The sequence below is a fragment of the Pundamilia nyererei genome, unplaced genomic scaffold (assembly GCF_000239375.1).
Source record: "Pundamilia nyererei isolate P.nyererei 1_Seehausen unplaced genomic scaffold, PunNye1.0 scaffold00065, whole genome shotgun sequence".
NCBI classification, from domain to species: Eukaryota; Metazoa; Chordata; class Actinopteri; order Cichliformes; family Cichlidae; genus Pundamilia; species Pundamilia nyererei.
The window spans coordinates 125,072-141,183 of record NW_005187466.1 but is presented as its reverse complement, the minus strand read 5'-3'; the positions used below and the strand labels follow the sequence as shown (position 1 = coordinate 141,183).

Sequence of the window (16,112 nt, the reverse complement as noted above, 5' to 3'; positions counted from 1 at the left end):
GCTGTTACAACTGACCCAGACTCCTATAGCCATGAACTAGCTAACATTACAGCCAACGGCTAAAACATTAGCACTAAAGACCTAAACAGAATATATCCCCATAGACATACAAATAACATAATTTAAGTTTGATGAGTTTAACTGCAAAGCAGATAATGCTATTACAAATTGAAATAAAGTAGAAAAACTTACTTTTTGGCATACAAATTGCTTTTTTTCGTGTTAAATTGTCTGTGTTTGACGAAATGTGCTGATTTTTCACATGTGATAGCAGAACTGAGTTGGGCATGCACAGGATGAGTCACATCATTTGAAACTTAGCCCTGATTGGAGAAATTGGAAGTGTTACAACTGACCCACGTTACAACTATCCCCGGTCTCCCCTACGTCAGCCCGATGTCACCCAGAAATGTCTCTAAGTGTAAACCAGAAAAAAAATACAAAATAATGATAATGATGCTTTGTATAGCTGAATCCTTAATTGCAAGAGGTTGCACAGCATATGGAACTGTATATTCTCATTTGAAACAGATTTTTCCTCCGGATGCCCTGCCATCGGGTCTTCTGTGTGTTAGGTGAAGATGTTAACGAACTCTAGACAAACAAGACAGTAAATCATACATGTGCATGATAGTATAAAATAAAAAGAATTAAGAATAAATTGTTTAAAAATAGTTTTAAAAATTCCATATACTCTAGTTTTGTTATATTTCAGTATCTTGAACTGTGACCCATTGCCTGATTGTTAAATGTTTTTTTTACATTTAAAAATATCACCAGAAATCATTAGAAATGACACGTCCAATTCCAACTTTCCATGACTCAACTTCAGTTTCCATAATTATATTATGACACTGATTTATCTAATTCTCTTAATTAAATTGAAAGCGCTTTCGTGCAGTACTTGAATCTAAATATAAGTCCTTCTTTTTTATCAGCCTGGCAGAATTTACCGACATCTACAAGTAAAACTGTTATAACCCAGTCTGATAACATCCTAAAAAGGCCCCGTGATAAAAACACAGGACGTGTTTATCAAAGGCTTTTTTGTGGGGTTAATTGATTGGGTTAACTTTTCTCTCACGTGCTTTCCGTGGGCGGAACTATTCTGTCCAATCACTGCAACAGATTAGCTTGCTGAAGTGGCTATTTGCACGCTGATTGGTTACAGATCAAAACACTTCACGGGTCCCGCCTCTTCCCGGAAGCTGACGGTCATCTGATTTTTTTTTTTCTTGTTCCTTGTTAGCAAGCGTCAGTGCTAGCTAACAAAACATCGATTCCACTTTCTTTTCGGTCTTCTATTTCCTCTCTGCATCCATTATTAGGAGTTAAAGGAACTTCTCGTCTACCTCCCAAGTCATGGACGAGACGAGTCCGCTTGTCTCTCCGCTCCGGGACTCGGGTGATTTCACCTACTGCCCCACGGAGCCCACCAGCCCCCGGGGCGCGTTTGGAAGCACGCCGGGCTCCGTGGTGCGCATCACGGCCGGCAGTCCGGGGCGCAATCGAGAGAGACAGCCGCTTCTGGATCGAGACCGTGGAAACACGCCACGGGAGGCGCACAGGAATGAATTCCCAGAAGATCCCGAGTTCAGGGAGATCATCCGAAAGGCCGAACGAGCTATAGAGGAGGGGATCTACCCCGAGAGGATCTATCAGGGTTCCAGTGGGAGCTATTTTGTCAAAGATTCACAGGGGGTAAGAAGACTTGCTAACTTAAATCTGCCTCTTAACTGACCGGTCATTTGAGGGATTTGTGAAACCCGAGAGGTTGTTGGTGTTGTCTGAAAACACTTAAGGGTGTTTTGAGAAGTGTTACTTGGTCCCAGGAAAGGCCTCGTGATGACTTTGCAGATACACTGTAAGTCTAGATAAACTAATTATCATCCAATCGAATAGCCAGATACTGAAGAGAATTGGAGGTTGGTATATGAATAGTTTAAATAAAACATAGCCCGAGATTCCATAAGAGGGGCTTTAGGGTTTTTTCCTTCCTTCTCAGCTCAGGTTTTCTTCTTAGATATTTATTTTTTCTAAGTACTTTACCTCTATTTCACCTCCACTACCAATTTGTAATCACCTAATGTGCTGTGAGAGAAGGGTGAGGTGTCCACAGGAAACCCAGGCACAGTGACAACATGCGAACATGCAACCCCAGCTGAAGTTGGAACTTTGAATTGGTAACCAGTGCACCACTGTCCGTGCCAGTGTAGACTTAGTTCTGACTTAATTACTCATAATCACAGATGCCAGTGGTTCCAACACTAGGTCCAGTAATGCCAGGACTCTTTATGCACCAAATCAGTGAAAAATAGGTTAATTAAAAAACACACACAGACACAACCCAAATGGACCTGGGGTATTCTTTTTATTTTACTGGCCACACTGATGCTGTTTTTTAGCTTATGCATTGCACATCAGCGCACCCTAAATAAGACACACACTGCAGGCCGCTTCCAACAAATATATCTGTCTTCAACCAAAATTATGAATGTTATATACCAATTGCAAAACTCCTATAACAAATTACTTGCTTTCTTCTAAAATGCTTTCATCACCATTGTTACTGTAAGTGTGTTGACACATGTTCATTATCTACATCCCAGCTAGTGTAAGTAATCTGTTAGCGACTCTGTATCTGACCAGCTGTCCCGGTGACAGCAACACATATTCAAATAACATACATGATTTTTAGGCTTCTTTTTTTTTCAGATGTTACTCTAAAGTTTCATGATTGGAGCCAGCTTGAGCAGCTCACTGACACCTTCCTCCCAGTTTCTCCCAGTGTGTTAAGTTGTTTAAGAAAAGAGAAGTGTGCCTCAAGGCATCTGAGATGGATCCACACAAATGCATTTTCCGTCTAATCACACCAGCTTTATTGTGCTGCTTGTTAAGGCTGAATGTGTGAGGTTTTCATCCAGTGACCTGCTGCTCCCATTCACCTCCCATTCTCCACCTCTCCAGTTTCCTTAGTCACTACCGTGATTAGTAGTCATGTGCTTGCTCCCTGTGAGGATATAACTCTTCAGTGACCAAGGTTTATGTTGTAATTGCCGCATGAGATACACTATACGCACCATGTAATGTAACATGTGACTTCTATAAAGAATTATAACCACCATACCAAAAATCTGCCTTTTGCCTATCCTGTGAAACTGTCATCCTGTGTAGCTTTTAAAATATGTTTAAAGGTTCTAGTTTCATTTCAGCCATAATATGGTTTCAGTATACAATTTCAGTTCATGTTGTTAATGGCTTTTATTATTTAAACTACAGGATAATTCTGCTTTCTGTTATTCTCTATTCTGTGTTGGTGTCAGATTTAAAAAACAAAACAAAAAAGAAACACATTGTTTTTGAATTTTACTGTTTGTCTCATACATATATGTAAACCTGCCCTTTTTACTCTATCTTCTCTGCATGGGCCACTTTATCTGCAATTTATTTTATTTTTCTTCTATTCTGTCTCCCTTTGCAGAAGATAATTGGTGTGTTCAAACCTAAAAATGAAGAGCCCTATGGGCAGCTGAATCCCAAGTGGACCAAGTGGCTCCAGAAACTGTGTTGTCCGTGCTGTTTTGGCCGTGACTGTTTGGTCCTGAACCAGGGCTACCTCTCAGAAGCTGGGGCCAGTCTGGTTGATCAGAAACTGGAGCTCAATATTGTTCCCAGGACCAAGGTATAAACTCTCAGGGCAGTGTCTTCACATTACAAAGGTCAGTAAAGAAAAAAATTCCCTCTTTTTAATCAGAATTTCTACTTTTAGGTGGTGTATTTGGCAAGTGAAACATTCAACTATAGTGCCATAGACAGGGTCAAGTCTCGAGGAAAAAGGCTAGCTTTGGAGAAGGTGCCTAAAGTGGGCCAGCGCTTTCACAGGATTGGACTGCCACCCAAGGTAATCTGGTACATTGGTTTTATGCAAGTCATTTTATTCAGTTATTAATTTGTTTATTATTCTACAAATATTCTTAAATGTATTCTTACATTTCTATGAAATGTTCAGTTTCTCTCATCAAGAGATTTACGGTAAGCTTGTTTCTCATGAAATAATCATGTTCATCATTATTGATTAGCTTATAAAATCAAATGCCGTTTTAGCTGTAGTGGACACAATATCTATGTTTGGTCATCAACCCACATAAATATTAAAAAAACCTCCCAGGGATAAAATACCATTTTAGGTCATTTCAGATGAAGAGTTGTAGGCTTTTTAACTTTCTTGGGAAAATGATTTCGAAATCTATCAGAAAATCTCTAATTTGCAGTACTTTTTCTGCTTCAACAGGTCGGTTCTTTTCAGCTCTTTGTTGAGGGATACAAGGATGCAGATTTCTGGCTGCGAAGGTTTGAAGCAGAGCCTTTGCCCGAAAACACCAACCGGCAGCTCCAGCTGCAGTTTGAGCGGCTCGTAGTCCTCGATTATATTATCAGGAATACAGGTACGTACTCACAACCGTAAGTAAACGAAACAGAGTGAACTCATTTATCACTGTTGAAAACATTTATTGTGCTCATTGCAGAGCGTGTAGTGCTGTTTTGGTTAGGATTGGGTTTATCTGAATTTGAATATTTTTTGCATCCCAGACCGGGGAAATGACAACTGGTTGCTGAAGTACGACTGTCCCATGGACACTGTTGGAAACCGGGTGAGAAACACACACACGAAAGCTTAAGTGCAAATACATTTAGAGTTGTAATATTAATTTTCAGAAATGCTAATTAAAATATAACTGTCAGGAAAAGCACAGGTAGCGATTTACATTTTTCCTGTAGGCAAAACATGTTTCCCACACAAACATCAACCAACCAGCTGATCTGAGCGTCTTTTTATTCTTTTTATAAAATAAAAGACAATAACCTACTGCTCAGTCTAAACTACAGTGAGGCTGAGAACATGAATGTATTAGTACAGGATGTGGTCTTAGTATTGTTTCATGTTGTAGCATGCAGATGTCTCTTAAAGTGCTGTTTGATTATTGCAGTTGGATGCTACAACATTGTTGTAGTCAGGCAGACTTGCTGCTAACCTAAAAACAATATTATTTTTTAACTGCAGTTTCATTATCTTAGTAAGGACACATAAATAACTACACATAACAGATTTTATGGAAATCTGTCTATGTTTCATGTATCTGAAAGGAAATAAAAATTATCGATGTTGATATAGATTACCGATATATCCGATTTTTAAATCGGTATTAGCAGATGAGCTAGCATTAGCTTACATTAGCAAGAAAAAAGACGTCTCGCTTTTGAGCAACAAAATCAAGTGAAGGTCCCTCAGTGAATCAACCCTGTTAGAATTAAATGAGAATCTGTTCATATATTTGCAATAAATAAATGAATCGTTAACATATGAAGAATGAGAGTGGCATGCTGTTGCCTCACAGTAATAAGGTCCTGGGTTCCAAACCATTAACCAGCTGTGGACCAGCCTGTTTATTGTCCCCGTGCCTGCTTTAATCTTCTTGGGTTCTCTGGTTACGGTCCAAAGATGTTTATGTCAGGTTAAGTGGTTATCCTAAATCAGCCGTAGGTGTTAATGCAACAGTCAGTGGTTGCCCCTCTCTTTTAGCCCTGCAATAGACTGGCGATGCATTCGGGCTGTACTTTGCCTTGTGCCCAGTGACAGCTGGAAGAGTTACAACCCATGTCTCAACAGTGAATTAGATAAGTGGATGAAAATGGATGGATGGATACGTGAAAAATGCTAAACATTGCAATTTTAATATTGTTAATATTTTTTTTGTTATTGTTTTTGCTCATTCTGCATTGTGAAGGCCAAATGCTTTCTCCCGAAAAGGTCAGTAGTTAAATATGTATTTGTTATATTTATGTTTTTATCTGTCCAGGACACAGACTGGGTGGTAGTAAAGGATCCTATCATCAAGTTGGCAGCCATAGACAACGGCCTAGCATTCCCCCTGAAACACCCTGACTCCTGGAGAGCTTGTAAGCACCGTTTAAACCACTCATTGTTCAACTTAAGAACATTATTTTCCCTTGAGAAAAAGAAAGAGCTTTTTATTTTTCCTTTTTATAAGTACGTACATTTTATATACATTGACTGTATCTTTGCTTGTTTCATTAAGTTTTAATTAATTTTCTATTCATTTTGATTTCACAAATAATTGCTGAGCTCTTTACAAGCAATATATTCAATTAGAATGTTTCCTTGTCCAATCACAGACCCCTTTTACTGGGCGTGGCTTCCCCAGGCCAAAGTTCCTTTCTCTCAGGAAATCAGAGAGATAGTGCTTCCTAAACTCAGTGACCCAAATTTCATCAAAGACCTAGAAGAGGACCTCTATGAACTCTTTAAGGCAAGTCATCATTAATTTTTGTGGCATAGACTGATGTAAGTGAGAGAAGTTTGAAGTGAAAACAAGGATGGAGAGGATGGCTATGGTATATACATGTTATCTACTGTGTCTCACAGAAAGATCCTGGTTTTGACAGAGGACAGTTTCACAGACAAGTAGCTGTTATGAGGGGACAGGTGAGTTGTCGTTTCTGAAATTGTCTGTCTAGACAGCAAAACCTAATGGTGAGGACAAAAAGTGGGAAATAATTCTTAATATATGTATGAGTTTAAGATGTGACAAACCTCTCAATTTGCATCCCAAGATCTTGAACCTGTGCCAAGCCCTGAAAGATGGTAAAACACCCCTCCAGTTGGTCCAGATGCCTCCAGTAATTGTTGAAACAGCCAGAGCTCCTCAGAGAGCAAACAGTGAGTCTTACACGCAGAGTTTCCAGAGCAGGAGACCCTTCTTCACCTGGTGGTAGAAAAGAAGCAGAAGAAGAGAAACAACAAGGAGCTGGAGCGAGAAAAGCAATTGAGAACATTAGTGTTTGGATGAAGGACACTACAGAACCTGAGGGCACAGGTTTTAATTATTATTTTTTTCCTTGAAATGGAATTAGTCCTCCCATCCTTTCCTTATGGATAATTCAGTAGCAGAGTGTGAGTTGGTGAATGTTAAGAAGAGGCCAAAAGAGGAAGAATTTCATAACGTATCTTCCCTGTTTTACTTATGTGCCTTTTGTGGAGGTCAGCTTAAAAACTGATGATGTGATGAAGATTTTGTACCTTCTTGTGAAAGATTTCAGTGAGGTGACTGTTCTGTTGGACTCCTGGGTGCACACAATGTTTGTTCACGCACACGCACACTCGTCAGAAGCCTCTCATGTTGTTTTTTTATGGGAAGTGTTGAAGTCCGTGTTTTGTTTTGTTTGCTTTTTTCCATATCTCTCATCCTTCAATATCCACATGCATATTCCCTCCCACAAAGTTCAAAACCCCGGGTTGGTGAAAGCAGTTGTGCCACTAAATCGTTATTTTATTTTACTTTATTTTTTAACAAATAAGAGAAGTGTTCATTGTGACCAAGTATGACAGATTCAGGAAACAGGCACTCAGTGGTGTGCATGCCTTTACACAATGAACATCGACCATGTGAACTGGTTTCACATGGTTCCTCCTAAGATCAGGATCTGCAAGTCATCTTGGTTGATGTAGAAAAGCTGAGGTACTTCTGGTTTAAGAACTTAACTGTTTGTTAAGTTAAGGTAAGTGTGAGTTTGAGTGGCTCGTCTAATGTGTCTACTCCCTCTGAGGAGTTGAGTCTTTGGTGAAGAAAACAAAATTACTGCATCTGCAACTAAACAAAGGGGAGTGGTGGTTGCTCGTCCATCAGCTCCTTTTGTTTTGGACTCTTGGTTTGAGTTGATTTTCTGTCTCCAAGGTGGACCTAAGTAAACAAAGAAGTAACTTTCTGCTGTATTGAACTGACATGAAATGTAATGCACTGTATAATTTGTATGTAATATTTAATGACAGATTATAATTAAAACATATTCCATTAATACAGACGATTTGTGCGTTTGTGACTGTTGATTAGAATTGATTTTATTACAATAGAAAAGAATAGAACAGCCCTTTTATTGTCATTGTACATGTACAATCAAAAAATAAGAAGTGCAAGAATAATTTGCTCATGTTCAAGCAGAACTAAAGTTTGTTAGTTTTTCAAAACTATACTTTCAGTTTATGGCTTTTTTTCTTTCTTTTTTTTTAATGGATAGAAAAATTTTTTTAATCATGACTGAGTCATGAACAAATAATAAACTTTATTATTCTGTTGGATTTGCACTGAATTTTTTAACTGAACAACCTTTAACACCAGACTAGCACACTTTAATCTGACAACAGTTATTCATGCGTATCGAGTTGCATGGAGAGGGAACCACAGGCAGCACTTTTGAAGTCTATTTTGCATTTTGGCCTTGTCTTTAAAATTGTTCCACCCTTAATTAAGACTCAGTGCTATGCTCAGTATCCTTTTCTGTTGACAGTTGATATAAAATCAGGACCACTTCACTGTTGAACTGTTTGTTAATGCAAATAACTAATTAGCCAATCGCATGCAAGCAACTCATCGTGCATGTAAACATGGAACAGACGACCTGCTGAAGTCCAAACTGAGCATCAGAATGGGGGATAAAGGTTATTTTAAGTAATTTTGAACGTGGCATGGTTGTTGGTGCCAGATTTTTTTTTCCACACAATCATCTGGGTTTACAGAGCATGGCAGTGAGCGGCATTTCTCTGGGCGAAAATGCCTTGCTGGTGCCAGAGGTCAGAGGAGAATGGCCAGACTGCTGACTGCTGAATCTTGAAGCCGATGGGCTAGAGCAGCAGAAGACCGAACCACATGCCACTGCTTTAAAGAAGAGGAAACTGAGAGAGACAGCAGAAGATTGGAAAAGTATTGCCTGGTTTGATGAGTTGCTTTTTCTGATGCAACATTTGGATAGTGGGGTCAGAATTTGGTGACTCAAACTTGGTGGTGTAATGGAGTGGGGGATCTTTTGGGGGATCAGCCTACCTGAGTAGTGTACCCATGTTCTGTTGGCTGCTTCCAGCAAGACAACATCCCATGTAATGAAGTTAAGATAATCTCAAACAGGTTTATTGAACATGCCAATGAATTCACTGTACTCTAATATCCTCCATGGTCACCAGTTCTCCAACAAGCAACCTCTGCATTGCAGTAGAATGGAAAATTCACATTATGAATGTGCATGCAAAGCCACAGCAACTGTGTGATGCTATCATGTCAATACTGACCAAAATCTCTGAGGAATATTTCCAGCACCTTGTTGAATCTATTTCACGAAGAATTAAAGCAGTTCTGTAATCAGGTTCCAACCCTGGTGTGCATCGTGGGTTTGTCACACGTAGTGACAAACCCATAGTAACCACCCAACTTTCTTCAGCTTGTTGATTTATTCATTGTTTTCACTGCCAGTTTTAATGATTTGGTTCATTCTCCTTTGTCCCCTTATTCTCTGGGTTAGCATTGCACTTGTTTGCAGAAAAGAGCACGGATCAACCCACAGTACACTCTCTCCACCACCCATCGACAAACACAATTAGCACCCAGCTGGTAAATATATTGGGGAATTTAGCAACTAAGATTTAGCAACCAGATAGAGAATGTTGTATTTAAATTTACCAGATGGCTAGAACTAACTGTAAATTCATGCTAGTGTGTTGTAAATAGGCAACTTTACAATATGGTACCTTTTTTTCTGTTGCTGAAAAGCTAATCCAGGGTTTGAAATGAATGTGAGTGAATTGCTTTATTATTTATATGTACATTTCAGACATGCAGTTTGTGGGGGTAGGTTAATTGATCAATCCAAATTGCCCATAGGTGTGAATGCAGGAGTGAATGTTAGCACGAATGGTTGTCTGTCCCTGTGTGTTGGCCCTGTGACAGACTGGCGACCTGTCCAGGGTGTACCCCGCCTGACAGCTGGGATAGGCCCCAGCGCCCCCCACGACCCTGAAAAGGATACGCGGAAGCGAATGGATGGATGGATGGATGTACATTTCACCACTAACTATTTATTTTAAATTTATGATTGCTTTGATATTCTTTGACACATTGAAATATCCTATCCATATAAAAGTATTTCCCTCTGTTTATTCAAAAATATTTCACTCTGTGTATAAGAATTGTAGTGTACAGAACAGCTCATTAAAAACCACAACAACAACAATAAAACTGTTCATTCTAGCCTCTTTCCAACAACTCTCTTTGTGAGTAGACACACATTTGAATTTCCTATAATAGATTGTCCTTTAATTTGCATGCAGGTTTACCACAGTTCATAAAGTTGTGCTAGTGTCTAACACGTATAGTGCATGATAGCAGAAGCGCGTACTTCTAAACAAAATCAGCCTTCAGTTTTGTTGCATCTTCATCCAAAATCTAGTTTTTAACAGAGGATGCGATGAAGGTAACGTTCAGAGTCTCTGGCGTCCTCAAGCCTTGTCACCCCCAACCTCCATGATGAAGGTTTGAAGGGATTTTGACTATCTGAGATGTCTTCCTCAGTTGGCAACAGAAATTCTCCTGCACTTGGAGCTTTAGTGGTTTCTTCATCATCAGCACTAAAGTCAGATAATGGCTCCTTAATCCTGGAACAAAGATAAATAACTCTTGGTTAGGCAGTTAAATACACTGTCACAAAGACGCATTATAATTTGAGGATCTGAACATTTCATTTGCTGTTTATATTCTAAAATTCTAATTCCTTTGCAGTTGGCCTGATGGTTTGATACTAATGTGTATGGTACTCTAAAGCAGAAATATAGCCACAGACGAGCTATAATGAGAGAACAGCCATAAAGAAAATTTGTAGGTTGCCACATGGAAAAGAAGTTAAATTACAATGTAACAAGTAAAAACGTTATTGACAATTACTTTTACTTTATGGTTGTAGAACAGAATAAAGTTACAATGTCTCTTTATTTCTCCAGAAATAGAAAAAAAGCCTTTCAGCAAGTGAAATGAATATGTCATTTGTAGCATACAAAAAAGTGTCAAAAATAAATTGTCACATTAGACATTTAGCATGAGAAAACAAGCTGAACTATACAGTCAAACAGAGTTTCACAACTTTAGCTCACAGCGTTGTCAAAGAAGTAACACTGAGTAATTCTGTTAATACTGCACCACTCTGTCGCCGACCTTCACCACGCTGTGAGACTTTATTATTACTCTAAATTACTCTAAGAACTCTTATTTCATCTCAGTGAGGAATGTAGAAACAGATGTATGACTGTGTGTGTGTGTGTGTGTGACAGAATGCAGGGGAACACACAGTCATGTGAGGTTAAAATGAGTTTGTTAGACACATGACAATTGTTTGCTGCATTTAGGCAGGAGCTTGTGTAACCCAAAGTTTAACTGGTGACAGTATTACTGATACGAGGGGGAAACAATTTTCTACAAATAAAATCTAAAATCATTATCTTCACACATCCTGTCTTTTCTTATTTTGTGTAGGAAAAGACAAAACAGACACAAACCTGAGATATCCCAGTGCTCTGTTCCACTTGTGATCTCTCCGTCCCTCGACTCTGATTCCTGCTTTATTCCTTGCTCGGACTCTCAGTCCTACCAAGGCCTCGGCCAGCCCTGTTTCTTCCCTTTCTTTCTCATCCTTTTCTTCATTTGCTCCTGACATATCGTCATCTATCCCCTGCCACACCAGCTTCGCCCGATGCTCAGCATTTCTCTCCCCTGACATTCTGAACAGCCTGTGTAGCTGATGCATGTTCAAGCCTGTAAAAATGTTAGAGCATCCAGACTTTCGGCTGCGTCGACTGGAAATGTTCCACTGCATAAGGAGACTTTCCTCACTGGAGCTGGATTCCAGGGAATCTGCCATGTCACACGGTTGGAGAATTTCTGGGTTGTTATATAAGGGCACGAGGATGATGATGTGAACCCAATGTACGGGCACTGCTGAGAGTCTGGAAGATAAGGTAAAAGAGAGAGAATTAAAAGGAGAGAGACTAACCTGGTCAAACTAAGGATAAGGATAAAGAGATCACGACCACAAGCTTTTATCCAGCAGACAATTTCCATGACTGGAGCCAAAAAAACTATTTACCAACACCATCCTTTCCTGTCTGACAAACTCTTATCTCATTACTCATGGGTATTGGGTTAAGTACAGTATGTAGGGAGTTTGTTGGGCACATTACAACTTACACATTGTACAAACTCATGTACTTGCACACATCCATGTGAAAACACTTATGTGGGACTGCAAATAGCAAATTTCTCTTACCAATATATTTTTTCAGTGACTTAACTGGGCCATAAAAAGTGAGATTTTCTAATTGTTTAATTGTATTAAGTAAAACCTGAAAAAGAATAAATCTGAGAAGACGAAAACAACAGAATTTTGTATTTTTTGCTAAATCATGACAACATGTGTTCAAGCCCCCTGTAGGCTTTCAAAAAAACATGCATGTGTATCTTTAAAAAAAAAACATTAACAAAACACCACCTCATGTTTGAAGTGGGTGACTTCAGGTCTTTTTGCTGTTTCAGGAGAAACTGGTATTTTTAAGATTAGGCTAGCTTTTTGCTTTTTTGCTTTTGTTTTGGCTGATGAGAACTGATAAGGAAATTGGAAGTTTCATAGGCTATTCACAGCCTAATAGTTCTATGCGTCACATTGTTGTGTGACAGCCAGTCTCCATGTCATATCTAAAGCATCAAAAGCCCCAAATCTACATCAAATAATTCTCCATTATCATCTTGACAGTGTATCCCAAATATAACTGTAAACTACAAATGCAATAATAAGGGTGCTTACCTTCAGTCTGAGTGAGACAACTGTATGCACTAGGCCAGTAGACAGACAACCTGATTAATGAACCGGCATCCAAAGTGTAACCTTCACACCGGCTAATGCCCAGCCGACCCACTTCACAGGGGCGCGTCAGTGGCACGCGGTGTCACGAGGGACGTAAAGGAATAATCAAAGAGTAGGCTAATCCATTAGTGACGTTAGTGTTTGTGCGCTCACCTCACAGCAAGAGTCAGCCTGTAGCATTCAAAAAGAAAAACAATAACCAACAGAGCAAACATTAACCCCACCACATGGATTTGTGCTTTTAATCTCGCACAAATCCATGTGGCGAGATTAAAAGCGGGGTTATTTTGTCTTAAAATTCTAAATAGCCGTCTAATTAACCTTACAGGTATCTATGCATGAGAGCTGAACATGAGTGCATTGCTTGAGCATGAGCTTCAGGATCTCCTGAAGAATATTGAATAGATCAAAATGGTCTGAGGCATCATAACTGTCTTATTTGATAAGTTTATTTCAAGCCTCTTTTATGCATTTCTCCCATTTCTTCCGTCAACGAAATTTCAGTGGTACTTCTATCTATACCTTCCTGTTATTAATGAGATTAATAAAGTGAAGTCGTTAATAAAACCCACGCAAAGCAATTTTACCTGTAAAAAAAAGTGAGTGCGCCATTATTAACTTATTTTAGACAAGCTGAACTAAAGCTAATACCTCCTACGATTAAAGCCACTGAAATTACTGCCGTTATCCAGTCTCTGTTCAGACGTTCAACATCATTTAATAGCACATACCACGTGACCCATTGTTCCTACCATTCGGCAAGAAGCCTGGTGGAAAGGTAGCAATTAGCAATGGCTGGTTTAGAGGTAATGTAAAGTTTTTTATTCATATACTCTCATACGGCCCTGACTTATATAAACTCATAACGCTCCATCTTTTTATTTATTTATTTTTTTTTTTTTACCGTGTAGGAGGTTGATTGTAATTTAAATAAAACAGAAGTACATCAAACTGTATATGCATATAAACACTGATTAAAGGAAGCACTGTCACTGTGGAAGACCCAAACCCTGAATTTAGAGTTTAATGTGATCGTCAACAGATTTTAAAAGTTAACCATTTACTTAAGATAACGAGCATTTAGTAGATCCAAGATTCTAGCTTAACTTGCTCGAAATACCTTAACTATTTACTTTCAGGATGTAGCTGACGTTAAAAAACAAAGCTCGTTTTCTACAGCAGGTGTAGAGCACCTAATTAAGACCAATTAGCAGGCGTGTGAGGAGATCTCTTTAAAAACTCATAAAACGCCTGGTGGTTATTTCTCTTGCGTGTGACCAGCGTTTCCTTTCAAGACCAAACATGCGTGGGCTTTTTGCTGGATTAAAAGCTGGCCGGGTTCTTATACCCGGGTCAGGTATTCAACAAAGAGCAACTTACATCCATGGCAAACCGCCCAAAGATAAAATAGGCGCTGTCGTAAGTAGACGCTAATTCCATGTCTGTTGAATATGTTACAAATTTTGACTGGTGGTAACAGAAGTAACATGTTGTTGTTCTGCAGCAATCTGCCTTTGTCTTGATGGTGATGTCTCTGGCCATCCTCGGGCCTTCTGGTTGGATTCTTTCCCGCCTAGACCATTACAAAACCCGTGACTGATGGAGGACGTCCCAGGAGCAGCCGTTACACCTGTGCTTGCCCTTAAAAGAGCATAATTTCAGATATTTCAGTCGTTGCTGAGATAATAAATTTAGGTTTCTCAGTTGTACTTTGTCCTTTTTTTCTTTTTTACCAACAAAGTGATGCACTTCGCCGTTTGGACCACTAGTTGGCACATAAGCAATTGTTGGCGGAAGTAAAACCTCTCACTTTGCTTATAAACGAGCTCCATCAGTACAAGGGGTCCATTATTGGGGAAATCACGTGCTCATCAGGGGTTTTAATATTAAGTCATTGCACAGCGTTAGTGGGTCGTTAAACGCACCATGAAGCCGCAGCTGTTTGGGACCAAAGAGCGACCGTGCGTAACAAACAAAACCAGCGCGGACGCTGCGCTGTCCTTTCAAGAGGAGCTTGTAGCTGCCATACACGGAGCATTTGAAGTGGCCGTGGAGATCGCGGTTCGCGAGGTGAAAAAGCTTGTGGCAGGTCAGGTGACGAGCGACATCTATGAAGAGATACGACGAGAAAACGAGTCCCTCAAACAAAGGCTGCAGAGAGCCGAAGCTAAGCTGGACTCTGCGCGCAGAGAGGAGAACTGTGGAAGCCCTCTTACTACAAATCAGCTCTTCGGTGCCATAAAATACACCGATCAACCGCCACACCCCAACTGCAGTCAAATAAGCACAAGTGCTGTGGGCAGTGTGCTCAGCCGCACAGAGGTCAGAGGTGACACTACCCCTGCGGGTCACAGCGGAGCGCATCAGCCTCGTGACACCCAGGATCTACATTTGAGAAGACCCGACGAGCGCAGATCGCGCGAGGAAGAGAGAATAAATGACGCAGCTTCAGATCCAGAAAATGAGGCGAACGATGGATTCACTAGAGGTACTTGTGAGACTTGTTCTCTTTCATTACTGCCCCAGTAATTGCCTCAGCATCCTAGTTATATTTAGATCACGATGTGTGCACAGAAACTAACAGCTAAACTGTTAATGCACGGGGATGAACATTTTTCACACGTTTTGTAGACAAGTGTGATACCAGTGATGCACAGTTGCCAGTTTTAACAACAGAATGTTTTACTGGCAGGATTGCTGAAGTGCAAACAGTCACCTTTTTGCTATTTTAATTTTTATTTATTTATTTTAACACAGTTAAGATTGCGGCCGATGCAAAGACTTAAACAATATACCTGTTGGTTTGTGTGTGAATCCACCAAGTGCAAAGATCAAAAATACACAACACATCATCCAAGAATCATTAAAAGGTCTTTAGCTTGTCTTGATGCGCTCATATAACTTACAAGTGTTTCAAAAATAAAAATGGTGACGTATGCCACCCAGGTTATGCATTGATGGGGTTGCAATATCTTGTTCCAAAAAGTGTATATTCAGCATTAATGGTGTCTTCACAGATTTGCAGGTTACCCATGCTTTGTGCACCAATTTGTTGCCAAACCAGATGTTTGTGCACAGCAAAATCTCCAGTGTTAAATTAACGCTAGAGAGTGTCTATATGGGTCCACACCTCTGAGTGTTAAATACAACACTGTTGAGTGTTAAATTAACACTTTTGACAGTGTTATATGTTTTAAAGTAACCTAGTCAGTTTTGAAGATTAACAATGGCTAACACTGAGCAGTGCTGATTTTCTAACACTGGAATATTTCTTTTCCAGTGTTAGAAAATATTTCTTTTCCAGTGTTAGAAAATATTTCTTTTCCAGTGTTAGAAAATATTTCTTTTCCAGTGTTAGA

The 16,112-nt window shown here is 39.6% G+C and overlaps 3 protein-coding genes across 4 annotated transcripts in view; all 3 read left to right on the top strand.

Annotated features, from left to right (window-relative positions):
* The first annotated feature begins 1,190 nt into the window (after positions 1-1,190).
* Positions 1,191-7,881, top strand: pi4k2a (phosphatidylinositol 4-kinase type 2 alpha). Its single transcript, XM_005735667.1, has 9 exons — positions 1,191-1,701; positions 3,482-3,682; positions 3,770-3,901; positions 4,292-4,445; positions 4,591-4,652; positions 5,859-5,958; positions 6,196-6,329; positions 6,446-6,505; positions 6,634-7,881. Exons 1-9 carry the CDS (start codon positions 1,363-1,365, stop codon positions 6,793-6,795), a joined length of 1,344 nt encoding a protein of 447 aa, XP_005735724.1. The 5' UTR covers positions 1,191-1,362; the 3' UTR covers positions 6,796-7,881.
* Positions 7,882-13,512: 5,631 nt separating this feature from the next.
* LOC106456242 (cytochrome c oxidase subunit 8A, mitochondrial-like) lies at positions 13,513-14,462 on the top strand. Its single transcript, XM_013911504.1, has 3 exons — positions 13,513-13,559; positions 14,035-14,172; positions 14,258-14,462. Exons 1-3 carry the CDS (start codon positions 13,545-13,547, stop codon positions 14,351-14,353), a joined length of 249 nt encoding a protein of 82 aa, XP_013766958.1. The 5' UTR covers positions 13,513-13,544; the 3' UTR covers positions 14,354-14,462.
* A 55-nt stretch (positions 14,463-14,517) lies between these two features.
* Positions 14,518-16,112, top strand: part of LOC102211218 (zinc finger and BTB domain-containing protein 49-like) — a 6,333-nt gene continuing 4,738 nt past the window's right edge. For both annotated transcript variants that reach the window (XM_013911503.1, XM_013911502.1), the window contains exon 1: positions 14,518-15,241. In XM_013911503.1, coding sequence (XP_013766957.1) covers positions 14,680-15,241 — 562 coding nt within the window. In that variant the 5' untranslated portion in view covers positions 14,518-14,679. The remainder of the gene's footprint in view (positions 15,242-16,112) is intronic.

Bases quoted from the DNA above. Each gene is read 5' to 3' on its own strand.
- pi4k2a (XM_005735667.1), top strand. From the start codon at position 1,363: ATGGACGAGACGAGTCCGCTTGTCTCTCCGCTCCGGGACTCGGGTGAT. The intron at 3,683-3,769 runs GTATAAACTCTC...TTCTACTTTTAG, and splicing joins ATATTGTTCCCAGGACCAAG to GTGGTGTATTTGGCAAGTGA. The intron at 6,506-6,633 runs GTGAGTTGTCGT...TTGCATCCCAAG, and splicing joins TAGCTGTTATGAGGGGACAG to ATCTTGAACCTGTGCCAAGC.
- LOC106456242 (XM_013911504.1), top strand. The intron at 14,173-14,257 runs GTAAGTAGACGC...GTTGTTCTGCAG, and splicing joins AAGATAAAATAGGCGCTGTC to CAATCTGCCTTTGTCTTGAT.